The sequence below is a fragment of the Oncorhynchus masou genome, chromosome 7, assembly GCF_036934945.1.
Source record: "Oncorhynchus masou masou isolate Uvic2021 chromosome 7, UVic_Omas_1.1, whole genome shotgun sequence".
Taxonomy (NCBI): Eukaryota; Metazoa; Chordata; class Actinopteri; order Salmoniformes; family Salmonidae; genus Oncorhynchus; species Oncorhynchus masou.
The window spans coordinates 17,796,471-17,810,283 of NC_088218.1; the positions used below are offsets into that span (position 1 = coordinate 17,796,471).

The 13,813-nt window shown below is 44.0% G+C and overlaps 1 protein-coding gene across 1 annotated transcript in view; it reads left to right on the plus strand.

The window, feature by feature from the left end:
• Positions 1-1,127: 1,127 nt before the first annotated feature.
• The window catches only part of LOC135543416 (guanine nucleotide-binding protein subunit alpha-11-like), a 33,386-nt gene continuing 20,700 nt past the window's right edge, over positions 1,128-13,813 (plus strand). The window contains exon 1 of the mRNA XM_064970654.1: positions 1,128-2,299. Coding sequence (XP_064826726.1) covers positions 2,164-2,299 — 136 coding nt within the window. The 5' untranslated portion in view covers positions 1,128-2,163. The remainder of the gene's footprint in view (positions 2,300-13,813) is intronic.

Below are 13,813 nucleotides of genomic sequence, written 5' to 3' on the forward strand. Positions count from 1 at the left end.
TGCACATTGACCCGGTTCTGGTACCGCCTATATATAGCCTTGTTATTGTTATTTTATTGTGTTACTTTTTCTTAAATTTTTTACTTTAGTTTATTTAGTAAATATTTTCTTAACTCTATTTCTTGAACTGCATTGTTAGTTAAGGGCTTTTAAGTAAGCATTGCACAGTAAGGTCTATTTGGCGCCTGTGAGAAATATGATTTGATATAACTTGATAGCTAGCAACATTTTTAAGAGAGCATTTCAATTGGCATCTCTCCCCCTGTTTTTAGTCACAGGTGGGCTTATGAGTTGTGCTCCACTTTTACTGGGGATAGCTTTATTTGTGACCTATGTACAAATTAGAATTGTGCAATAGCAGAGCATAAGAGTTGCCACATCAATGTTACACTGAATTAATTAGTTATGAGTTATTGTTATTAAATGTTATATTCCAATGTTATTAGTTATATTCCAATATTATATTCCAATTAATATATTTTTTTTCTGAATTAACAACTATTGAAAAACCTTTTGCTACTGAATATAATTTTTAAAACTGTTGGGATTTAAAATCTTGCATTATTCAAATAATATGTAGTGCCATTGTACATAATGGATTGTACGGAAAAAGAACAGCAGAGAAAATTAATGTGCAGGTGAATTAAAAAGAGGAACCTTGCATCAAATCTCCTCATAGCGCGGATATTAATGGTGACATGCAATGTGCGAATGTTGCTTTTTTGTATCGGCAATTAGACTTGTTCTTGGGGGGGGGCTAGTTACCACCAAGTACCCTAACGTCCATCAACTCTAATAGCCCGCATTTGCAATGCAAACCAGCAGATCATGAGTGGGTGGGAACTGCGATATTAATCCGTTGATCCCAGTGCCATTGAAAAAACAATACCGGTAATCACCCTAAATAGATCTATTATGAACTCATAAGGAAATATGGCAAAGATCGGAATTATCTGTCGTTGAATTCTAGCTGTATTTTATGTGCCGTTCGTTGTATGCATCGACCCAATTTGAGTGGTTCTCAGAATCCACATCCAGAATTAAAAGACGCCCCACCCCTTTTCCTGCTCATGTAGCGTGCAAACCCACTGTCACTCACTTTGGTTGCCTAGTACCCTCCTGGCATCAATCTAGACTCTAGATTCTAGAGTGTGCCATGCCCACGGTTTTCAACAGAAACGCAACGATCTGCTAATAAATGGAACTGCTAGTTGCTAGCGAGTGATGGATCCATCTTCTTGAACGAAGGCCATCAATACGCATTTTGTTTTCTGTTTATTTAACTAGCGGCTGTGTTTTCATGGGAAATGTATTAGCAAGCTAACGTCAGATAGCTCGATAACTGCGCCAAAAATGATGCGAGATTCAATCGAATGTTGCACTGCTAGCTAGTCAGCCAAATCTGACTGGGGAATGGTCATTTCTCAGTTTGCCAGCATCACAGCTCTGACACATCACGAAGACGTTCAGCTATCGAGACATAACGCTGGAAACTAGCTAGCGTTTAGTTGGATAGAAAAAGAGGACGAACATTTGTTGGGAAGCGTTGACTGTGTCATTGCAAGACTGGTCATATGGATGCGTTGCCTTCGTGTGCATTTTATTGACAATTGTGGCTTGGCTCTATCTAGGGGGCGGACAGCTCTGAGAAGGCGGACAGTTGGCTACGTTAGCTTGTTGGATGTCGCGGCAGTGGAGTTAGGTTCGTTCGTAGGGACCCACGAACCCAGTCAGTGAACAAGGGGTATCGCAATCGAGGCGGGTAATAGGGATAGTTAGCTAGCCAGGTAGCTAGCCAGTTGTCCAACTAACGTTAGCTAGCTAACGTGAGAAATCTAAATAAGGCTTGAAGCGCGCATCAACGGAGAGAGGCCCTCAACACACCCCCTCGCATCGACACTGCCCCCTCTTCGCCGATCCTCCCGTGATTTGCTGAGGTCTGTACACGGGTGAAGTCGGACAGTTCTCGGTTGGGGACAACTTGACAGCGAGGCCCCTAGCTCCCCTCCCCCATTCCCATCCAAGACCCCTCAGTCCACCTCTTCGCAAGACATTAGAAGTGAGGATCGGGATATTAGATACCGAGCTAAAGTTAACCCATCCAACCGAAATCTGTCATCCAGCTTGTCCATTCTAACCCGTGGGTTGCCAAAACCAGGAGGGATGACTTTGGAGTCGATGATGGCTTGCTGCCTGAGCGAAGAGGCGAAGGAATCGAAACGAATCAATGCGGAGATAGACAAACAACTCCGGCGAGACAAGCGGGACTCGAGGAGAGAACTGAAATTGCTCCTTCTCGGTAACTCAAACTCATCCATATTTTGGGGATTCTTTGAACCATACGTAGCTAGTTGCCGTTTTGTGAAATATCAATTTAGCTAACAAGATAGGTTAGCTAGCAAGCTTCAGGCCTCCACCCCCCCCCCCCCCGCCTCAAGTGAGCTAGCTAATGTTAGCTAACCAGTCAATATGTTTTAGTTAACGTTAGCTAGCTAGATATGTGTTTGGTTAGCAAAGGAGTTTGTTAGCTAGTCAGATGGGTAAGATAGCTACTTTCTGTTGCTAGCTAAATCACCAAGCCACTTTGCCAACATCTGGTCACTTTAGCTGTTGGTGTTGGTGCTTGCTAGTACCAACGAGCTACCTAACGTTGGCATCTAGCTATTTGCTGTCATTGCTTGCTTGTTAGCTAACTGTATCTTGCTTACCATCCACCCACCCTTGGTTTAACTAGTCAATTAGTCTATGAACGATTAGTTAGCTAAGTGCTAGGCTTCAATTGAATTCCTAGAACGGGGGAATGGTTCGTAATCAAATCAAGTGGTTATGCTAACTATGTATTATTAGATGAGTAACGTTAGTGTCACCATATTGTTATATCCAAGTTCTACTATTACTACAAGGACTGGAAAGGTCAATTTCAGAATGAATCTGATGGTGAAAATAATTTAAGCATATATTGTCATGTTAGTGGTACTGTATGGCAGAAAACAGATCCCTCCTGGCTATTTTTATGTTAACCCCAGCCAAATGAATGATCCATTGGAAGGTGATAGACTGTAACAGTTGTACTGCTAAATAAAGAATACAGGTGAGCTGAAAAGGATGTCTAGGGTGTCACACATTACACAACCTGGCAGATGCAATTCCTATAGCTAGGCCTAGGCTCTATATGGGAAAGAGTTATGGTGTGCTCTCTGAATTAAATGTATATATGAAACAACATCAGTCAGAAGCATGAAGATACTTGTGTGTCTGTATATGTGTGTCTGTGCTTTTACAGACCCCCACGATGAAGAGCATGGAGGCTAAATCAGCAGTAGCTCTTTTTAAATCTCCTGGCAGTAGAAGTTTTCCTAAGACACAGGTCTCTAGGATCAGTTTGGCGTTCCTAAAAATAACTGGCCTTAGATTGCCAGCATCTACCAGTCTTCTAGAAATTAAAAAATTGCATTGTGTTTCTATTGGACAAGTTCATTTCGAGTAGTAGACTACCTCTGTTTCAGAAACGTTTGCTCCCGTTTCACACTTACAAAACATATCCCAGGTTGTCTGACACGTGTGATTGCCCCTCTCTCCAGTCGTTTCCCTGTGGACCCTGGCTCAGTTCTGAGAAGTAGGCCAAACCACACAGAGACGCACTATTCTATTGTAGGCTATTTAGTCATTTTTTTCCCTATTTCATCACACTCTATCCTACTGTATTGTATTCTTGACTTGAACCGGTGGGGAGCATATTAGGCCTAGGTCATAGAGAAAAAAATATATAACTCACACTGAACAAAAATATTAACGCAACATGTAAAGTGTTGGTTTCATGAGCTGAAATAAAAGATCTCTGAAATGTTTCATATGCACAAAAAGCTTATTTCTCATTCTGTGCACAAATTTGTTAACATCTCTGTTAGTGACTACCGTATTTCTCATTTTGCCAAGATAATCCATCCACCTGACAGGTGTGGCATATCAAGAATCTAATTAAACATTATGCTCATTACACAGGTGCACCTTGTGCTGGGGGCAATAAAAGGCCCAATGCTACAGATGTCTAACGTTTTGAGGGAGTGTGCTGTTGGCATTCTGACTGAAGGAATGTCCACCAGAGCTGTTGCCAGAGAATTTAATCTTCATTTCTATACCATAAGCTGCCTCCAATGTCATTTTAGAGAGTTTGGCATTACATCCAACTGGCCTCACAACTGTAGACCACGTGTAACCACGCAAGCCGGGGACCTCCACATCCGGCTTCTTCAGCCACTTGGACAGCTGATGAAACTGGGTTTGCACAACCAAAGAATTTCTGCACAAACTGTCAGAAACCATCTCAGGGAAGCTCATCTGGGTTCTCGTCGTCCTCACCAGGGTCTTGACCTAACTGCAGTTCGGCATCGTAACTGACTTTAGTGGGCAAATTCTCACCTTTGATATGGCCACTCGCTGGAGAAGTGTGCTCTTCATGGATGAATCCCGGTTTCAACTGTACCGGGCAGATATGTAGACAGCGGTATATGGTGTGTGGGGCGAACGGTTTGCTGATGTCAATGTCAGAGTGCTCCATGGTAGCAGTGGGGTTGTGGTATAGGCAGGCATAAGCTATGGACAATGAACACAATTGCACTTAAGCAATGACAATTTGATTGCACAGAGATACCATGATGAGATCCTCATGCCATTCATCTGGTGTTATCACCTCATGTTTCAGCATGATAATGCATGGCCCAGTGTTGCAAGGATCTATACACAATTCCTGGAAGCTGAAAATGTCCCAGTTCTTCCATGGCCTGCATACTCACCAGACATGCCACCCATTGAGCATGTTTGGGATGCTCTGGATTGGTGTGTACGACAGTGTGTTCCAGTTCCCGCCAATATCTAACAACTTCACACAGCCATTGAAGAGTGGGACAACATTCCACCGGCCACAATCAACAGCCTGATCAACTCTATGTGAAGGAGATGTCATGCTGCATGAGGCAAATGGTCATGAAACCAGATTGGTTTTCTGATCCCCTTTTTTATTTTTATTTAAAGGTATCTGTGACCAACCGATGCATATCTGTATTCACAGTCATGTGAATTCCATAGATTAGGGCCTGATTAATTTATTTCTATTGATTTGATTTTCTTTGAACAGTAACTCAGTAAAATCTTAGAAATTCTTGCATATTGCGTTTGATATTTTTGGTGTGTGTACACAGAGTAGGCGCTGTTGGATTACTGTTCCCCACTTCCATTTCTCAATTCTACTGCTTCAGAGTGGAGCACATAGATGATGGATGTGTGGGTTGGGACTGCTCACTTCATCAATATATCTCTGTTTATACCTACTGACTATTCCTACTCTTGTGATACAATGCTGTGTGAGTCTGGGACCAGGGCTGGAACTAAAACCAGTACTAGTTCTGCAGGAACTAAAGCATGTAAAGACCAGGTTAGCCCTCATCAGGGATCAGTGGAGAAGTCTACTTCCTGTATCAGATTCTTAGATTTTAGTCCGTCAGTGGGGCTTCTGTGAGAGGCAGTGTGTGCCTGTGCCTCTGTGTGACCAGTCATGCAGTAAACAGACTATTCTAAGTGAGTTTAGGCTGTGTATTTGTGTCTGAGCAGGGATAAGGTGGTGTAAAGAAGGATTAGTCCAGGTCTATAATAGGCTTTGTTAAACATGGATAAAGCTTAGACTGATATGTCACTGACTCCTGTTAGTCACACGTCTCACCAGGGCTATGCGTGGTTTTCCAGGTCAATCACCTTGTTTTTAAATGCTCCATAGTTCTACACTCTCCTGTTCAATGCATGATGTTACGAGTACCACAGTCCCAAGCAGTTGCATTTATCAGGAGTTGATTGTACATGCAAATACTGTGGTTTCCTATGGCTTGGTTGGTTGGTATGAAGTGCTTGTATGACCAGAGTTGAGTTTTGATGCCTGAAGATAGGACCAGCCATGGTCCCCCCAAATCTCCCCTGTAACATGTGCTACTGAGGGCAATATCAGGCCATAGGACCAGCCATGGTCCACAGCTGTGTTTTTCTCTACTTGGTCAAAACAAGGCTGGCTCGGCTGGTGGCTGCTGTAGCTTGACTTGGGGCTTGCTGGCCTGGGCTGCTATTGCTGGGCTTGGGGCTGTGCTGGCTGGCTGGGATCAGGGCTGCTGTAGCTTGACTTGGGGCCGGCTGGGCTGGGGGCTGCTGTAACTTGACTTGGGGCCGGCTGGGCTGGGGGCTGCTGTAACTTGACTTGGGGCCGGCTGGGCTGGGGACTGCTGTAACTTGACTTGGGGCCGGCCAGGCTGGGGGCTGCTGTAACTTGACCTGGGGCTGGCTGGCTGGGCTGGGGGCTACTGCAGCATGACTTGGGACTGGCTGGCTGTGGGCAGCGGTTGCCTGAATTGGGTCTGTGTTGCCTGTGCTGGGGGCTGCTGCAGCATGACTTGGGACTGGCTGGCTGGGCTGGGGGCAGCTGTTGCCTGACTTGGGGCTGTGTTGGCTGGGCTGGGGGCTGCTGCAGCATGACTTGGAGCTTTGTTGGCTGGCTGGGCTGGTGGCTGCTGTAGCCTGACTTGGGGCTGTGTATCTGTGGCATGGGTGACCTGGGCTGTTGGCTAAATGAACTGCTGCCTACTAGTCACTTTCTTGCCCTGCAGCTTCTCTCCAAATGGGAGGGGTATCCATGTCGGGCTAGCAGGGCTTAGACTCTCCCAATGGAGAATAAGCTAGCTCAGATGAAGTTCGATTTGGGTGGTCACTCACTAGCCAGGGGCAGGTTGATGGGTTTAGTTCTAAACCCTGGTGACGGTCAGAGCAGAAATAGCCTGCAGGAGAGAAGACTCAGGTGTTCTCTCATTATTTTGGTCATATAAGGGAATGTTGTCATGCTTCTTGAGCTAGTTTTGACAGCCGTGTGTGTGTGTGTGTGTGTTAAATCCCTCCATTCCAAGGGTCAGGTTTAGGGATAATGATCTGACTTGTATTACATCAAATTACATAATGCATTTTTTTTGTAATAGCATTTATTTTTTTAGTGGCCATTTTTTTTACCTCGTAGGCCATCAACACAGTGTTCAGGTTCAACAAAATGTTTCTATGATTCTGACCCACTGTGACTGACTTGCCGGCTGTACACAGTCCGAACACACACACACACTCAGAAGCCAGCCTATAAATACTTTCCCAGGTGCTCACCTTGTTAATGAAGAGGATTTTAATTGAATGTGTGTCCCACAGCCGCCAATCCTCATGGAACACCAAGCACACACAGCCCAAACGGGGTCATGCATTCCTCTCTGGAGATGTAGGGGGGTTATGAGGCAGAGTTCCAGACTAACTTTTATTCTGGTGGCGCTGGTGCTCCCAATGTTTTCAGTTGATGGCACCAGCACCTGGTTTTTGACCACCGCTCAGCGATAGTGACCTGAGTCTCATAATGTGCCTGCATTCCATACAGAACCTAATAATGACTAGCCGTCTTTTATATTAGCATGCCCTTGCAGATCTTGACATTCAGGTACATTTGCGAGTGGCACACCGGGCCAGTGCCAACTGAAAGCTACTGGCCCGAATTAAAAGAATACTGACTAGGGAAAGTGGACAATGCACGCATAATTTAAATGTTATCTTTCGTTTGTGGTCTATAATGACCTACCCTCCATACACAAATCAATTACATTTTAACTTGACAATATAATTTATATTTATTGTTTGGAAGGGAAAAAATGGTGCAAAGATTTTATTTTATAAAAGAAAGGGTGTTACTGTTCCTATAAAATCCAGCTTTATCTTTTGGTAAATTCAGTTCTCGCGGTTTTATTTTTTTCTGAGTTATCCTATTTTTTTCCCAGGTTTTCACTCTCAAAATCACCTTTTCATAGAAAAGAACGTTCAATTTCTGTATTTAAGTCCACGACAATGCTTAAACCACATAAGGAGAACAAAAGCAACATTGGAGGTGTTTAGTTGCCCTTTAATTTGTGTAAACTAGCAACAGACCATTGTTTGGCTCGTTGTTGTTTTTTACTCATAGCCTACACTGTACATTGTAGCCTAATGTGATGGCAGTTTGCTAAACAAATGTCCCGCGACTGGTCCAAATCATCATGAAATCATTCTGCCAGATAGACCTACTTTGCAGTCAACATTTAATTGGGAAGGTTCTTTGGGGAATGCCTTTAGAAATGTTCATTCAGCCTCCCAAGTGGCGCAGCGGTTTAAGGCGTGTTGCGAAGTCACTACAGCGCAGTGTTGCGGCGTCACTACAGCTTGGGGTTTGATCCCAGGCTGTGTCACAACCGGCCACAATTGCCCAGCATCGTCCGGGTTAGGGGAGGGTTTGGCCAGGTTGGGGTGCTTTACTTGGCTCATCGTGCTCTAGCGACTCCTTGTGGTGGGCCGTGCACCTGCAAGCTTACCTCGATCCTCAGTTCAGTGGTGCTTCCGAGTTAGGCGGGTCATGTTTCAGAGGACGCATGACTCTGCTTTCGCCTCTCTCGAGCCCGTTGGGGAGTTTCAGCGACGAGACAAAATCGTAATCACAAAAATCAGGGGGGAAAGGTGAGTAAAAATTACAACAAAATAAAGTTAATTCAAACATTGCATGATGACTGAATTGCGCATCGCGAAGATTCAACCAAGAATTTTTGAATACCTGGTTTTACTTACCCATTGCTGTTTTGAAAAGCTAATTTTGAACCAAAGACTAACGTCACCAGCTACATTTTGTTTTTCACTTGCACCCTAGCGACCAATAAAACATGTGTGTCGTACTGCCAAGTCAAATGGTTGCAAATGCAAGTGTTTGTTTTTTTGTCGCAGTTTTGAGCCTTGTGAGGGTAGAGGGGAAAACTGTCCAATTTGTAAGTTCCAAGGGGCCACGGTTCCGTTCTAGAAGCACGGTTTCGACTGCTCCTACAGCTTTGCTTCGGTATTGCAGTTTAACTGACACCCAGCCTAGAAAGATAATTGCCACATAGAGAAGTCAGATTAGAAAATTCCTAATAAGCACCTCTCGAATTTCCCGGCGGCATCGACGGACATGGCCGTAATGCCCCCTAAAAAAAATCCATGCCTTTCAGTCAAAGTGGCCATTGTGCCCTTGCGCTGAATACAATAATTATTCTTCGCTTCTCCCAGCTACCAATCGCCATGCTCCGAAGCATCTCTCGCTCGCATGTCTTTATCAGATAATTAAATTCTTATTAACCAATGCCTGTCACGTGATTGGGTCCTTCTCACCGGCGTCGCCGGTAGACTATAAGTGAAGACGGCCCTGTTATCAGCAGTCTTCTTTACCACAATGCATATATATATATATATATATACGGTTGAAATTGGAAGTTTACATACACTTAGCTTGGAGTCATTAAAACTAGTTTTTCAGCCACTCCAGTTTCCTGTTAAACTATAGTTTTGGCAAGTCGGTTAGGACATCTACTTTGTGCATAACACAAGTAATTTTCCCAACAATTATTTCCAGACAGATTATTTCACTTATCATTCACTGTATCACAATTCCAATGGGTCAGAAGTTTACATACACTAAGTTGACTGTGCCTTTAAACAGCATGGAAATTTCCAGAAAATGATGTCATGGCTTTAGAAGATTCTGATGGGCTAATTGACATCATTTGAGTCAATTGGAGGTGTACCTTTGGATGTATTTCAAGGCCTACCTTCGAATTCAGTGCCTCTTTGCTTGACATCATGGGATGTAGACCTTCACAAGTCTGGTTCATCCTTGGGAGCAATTTCCAAACGCCTGAAGGTACCACATTCATCTGTACAAACAATAGTACGTAAGTATAAACACCATGCGACCACGCAGCCGTCATACCGCTCAGGAAGGAGACGCGTTCTGTCTCCTAGAGATGAACGTACTATGGTGCGAAAACCTTGTGAAGATTCTGGAGGAAACGGGTACAAAAGTATCTATATCCACCGTAAAACGAGTCCTATATCGACATAACCTGAAAGGCCACTCAGGAAGAAGCCACTGCTCCGCCATAAAAAAGCCAGACTAACGTTTGGAACTGCACATGGGGCAAAGATCGTACTTTTTGGAGAAATGTCCTCTGGTCTGATGAAACAAAAATAGAACTGTTTGGCCATAATGACCATTGTTATGTTTGGAGGAAAAAGGGGAGGCTTGCAAGCCAGCAAACACCATCCCAACCGTGAAGCATGGGGGTGGCATCATGTTGTGGGGGTGATTTGCTGCAGGAGAGGCTGGTGCACTTCCCAAAATAGATGGTACATGAGGAAGGAAAATTATGTGGATATATTGACAACATCTCTAGACATCAGTCAGGAAGTTCAAGCTTGGTCGCAAATGGGTCTTCCAAATGGACAATGACCCCAAGCATACTTCCAAAGTTGTGGTAAAATGGCTTAAGGACAACAAAGTCGAGGTATTGGAGTGGCCTTCACAAAGCCCTGGCCTCAATCCTAAAGAAAATTTGTGGGCAGAACTGAAAAAGCGTGTGCGAGCAAGGAGGCCTACAAACCTGACTCAGTTACACCAGCTCTGTCAGTAGGAATGGGCCAAAATTCACCCAAGTTATTGTGGAAAGCTTGTGGAAGGCTACCCAAAACGTATAATCCAAGTTAAACAATTTAAAGGCAATGCTACCAAATACTAATTCAGTGTATGTAAACTTCTGACCCACTGGGAATGTGATGAAAGAAATAAAAGCTGAAATAAATCATTCTCTTCCATTATTCTGACATTTCACATTCTTAAAATAGTGGTGATCCTAATTGACCTCAGACAGGAAATTGTTACTCGGATTAAATGTCAGAATTGTGAAAAACTCAGTTTAAATGCATTTGTCTAAGGTGTATGTAGACTTCCGACTTTAACTGTGTGTGTGTGAGATATACATGCATGCATAAACACACACGTAAATCACCAGGTAGGGCCTTGTAAAAATGGAATCCAGATATAGAAACGGAATAAAAAAACGAAACAATTTTAGTTAAATTATTCCGAGGCACATCAACAAGATGCGTATGCCTAATGAACAGCAAAAGCACTAGCCTATGTCAATGTACTATGCTCCATAGTACAAAAGTTGAGACATTCTATTGTGCGGGAAATAAATATCCCACCTTATATTTATCAAACATGACTGGCATTTAGCATATATATATATATATCAATTTAAATGGTCTATTTTGGTTAATGGCCTTGGTGCCCTAGCAGGTGGTCTTGGTGCCCTAGAAGGTGGCCTTGGTGCCCTGGCACACTGGGTTCCTCTTGAATGCCAAAATTGCCTTGCCACTAAGAAATTCCAGGCCTGCTAATAAGACCCTTTTAGTCATCACATTTGTGCCATAAAAATCTGAATTTGTCAAATAATTGTAGCTGAGGCCGAATATTAAAAAATAAACTTAATTTAATTTAGCACTCACAGCCAAAGATATTATTGTTTTTATATTCATGCAATGTCTGACATATTTTTTGGATAACATGATGTTGCTGCTCGCACTGCTCTCTGTGTGCACTGAGTGGTAGTGCACATGTGATGCTGGTCTGTATAAACCGGATGCAACCCGGATATAGACGGTCCATGAACTGGCGAACGTGATTAGATTACCTTGAAATTTAACGGGGCGTACATCTTGGATGCAGACTCCAGTTCTTATACCCCACCCCGGTGGTCAGACCCCCACGTCTCTTTCTCCCCCTCTTTCTGTATCCCTCTGTCTCTGCACCCCCCCTCATCGTTCCCTTTTTCTGTCTCTTTATATCCCCTCCCTTCCCCCTGTTGATGTCAGAACGGAACTGATTTGCTGGTACATACGTTTGTTCCCCTTCTTACCCTAAGCTTGGGGATAAGGGGGGTGTGTTTAGGTAGTCCAACTAGGGGAAGTGGGGCGTTACAGCGTAGGTAACATTGACTGGCCTGCGGCTGACCACAGGATCTCTATAACCTCAGTTGGTAGGCAGCTGGTGTGTGTTGTATGCCTTAGGGCTGCCTTGGCTGCTACTCTGTGTGTGTGCATGCGCACTAAATGCTGCCAGAGAGATGCGTATACTTTGGGTCGCCCAGCAGGCATGCTCCTGTGTTTTGTCTCTGTACTATGAATAGTCCTTTATTTCTTCTCCTTTCTAAAGTAGTACACACACACCCACGTTTCCACAACAGGTTCAGGGTACAACAAAAACATAATGGGGAAAAACGAATCAAAAAATCCCAAGACACTAAGAAATAGTTATTTAAAAAAAAAGTTGTGAGGCATAGTAGACGGAGCTTGGGCAGCATCGACACGGTCTATGATCATGTTCCCATCCCACAGTGGGGTATTCCAGAAATGAACTACACAGATAATCAACCACAGTTCACCACTGGTTAACCTCACCTAACCTGTTATCAGCAGTCTGCTTTACCACAATGCAAATGTCTACCTCTGGATTTGCAAACACACTTGTGTATATACACTGCTCAAAAAAATAAAGGGAACACTAAAATAACACATCCTAGATCTGAATGAATGAAATATTCTTATTAAATATTTTTTTCTTCACATAGTTGAATGTGCTGACAACAAAATCACACAAAAATTATCAATGGAAATCAAATTTATCAACCCATGGAGGCCTGGATTTGGAGTCACACTCAAAATTAAAGTGGAAAACCACACAACAGGCTGATCCAACTTTGATGTAATGTCCTTAAAACAAGTCAAAATGAGGCTCAGTAGTGTGTGTGGCCTCCACGTGCCTGTATGACCTCCCTACAACACCTGGGCATGCTCCTGATGAGGTGGCGGATGGTCTCCTGAGGGATCTCCTCCCAGACCTGGACTAAAGCATCCGCCAACTCCTGGACAGTCTGTGGTGCAACGTGACGTTGGTGGATGGAGCGAGACATGATGTCCCAGATGTGCTCAATTGGATTCAGGTCTGGGGAACGGGTGGGCCAGTCTATAGCATCAATGCCTTCCTCTTGCAGGAACTGCTGACACACTCCAGCCACATGGGGTCTAGCATTGTCTTGCATTAGGAGGAACCCAGGGCCAACCGCACCAGCATATGGTCTCACAAGGGGTCTGAGGATCTCATCTCGGTACATAATGGCAGTCAGGCTACCTCTGGCGAGCACATGGAGGGCTGTGCGGCCCCCACCCCAAAGAAATGCCACCCCACACCATGACTGACCCACCGCCAAACCGGTTATGCTGGAGGATGTTCTCCACGGCTTCTCCAGACTGTCACGTGCTCAGGGTGAACCTGCTTTCATCTGTGAAGAGCACAGGGCACCAGTGGTGAATTTGCCAATCTTGGTGTTCTCTGACAAATGCCAAACGTCCTGCACGGTATTGGGCTGTAAGCACAACCCCCACCTGTGGACGTTGGGCCCTCATACCACCCTCATGGAGTCTGTTTCTGACCGTTTGAGCAGACACATGCACATTTGTGGCCTGCTGGAGGTCATTTTGCAGGGCTCTGGCAGTGCTCCTTGCACAAAGGCGGAGGTAGCGGTTCTGCTGCTGGGCTATTTTCTACATTGTAGAATAATAATTAAGACATAAACTATGAAATAACATAAAGTTGAAGTCGTAAGTTTACATGCACTTAGGTTGGAATCATTAAAACTCGTTTTTCACTCCACAAATTTCTTGTTAACAAACTAGTTTTGGCAAGTCCGTTTGGACATCTACTTTGTGCATAACACAAGTAATTTTTCCAACAATTGTTTACAGACAGAATATTTCACTTATAATTCACTGTATCACAATTCCAGTGGGTCAGAAGTTCACAAAGTATGTCTTTAAACAGCTTGGGAAATTCCAGAAAATTATGTTATGGCTTTAGAAG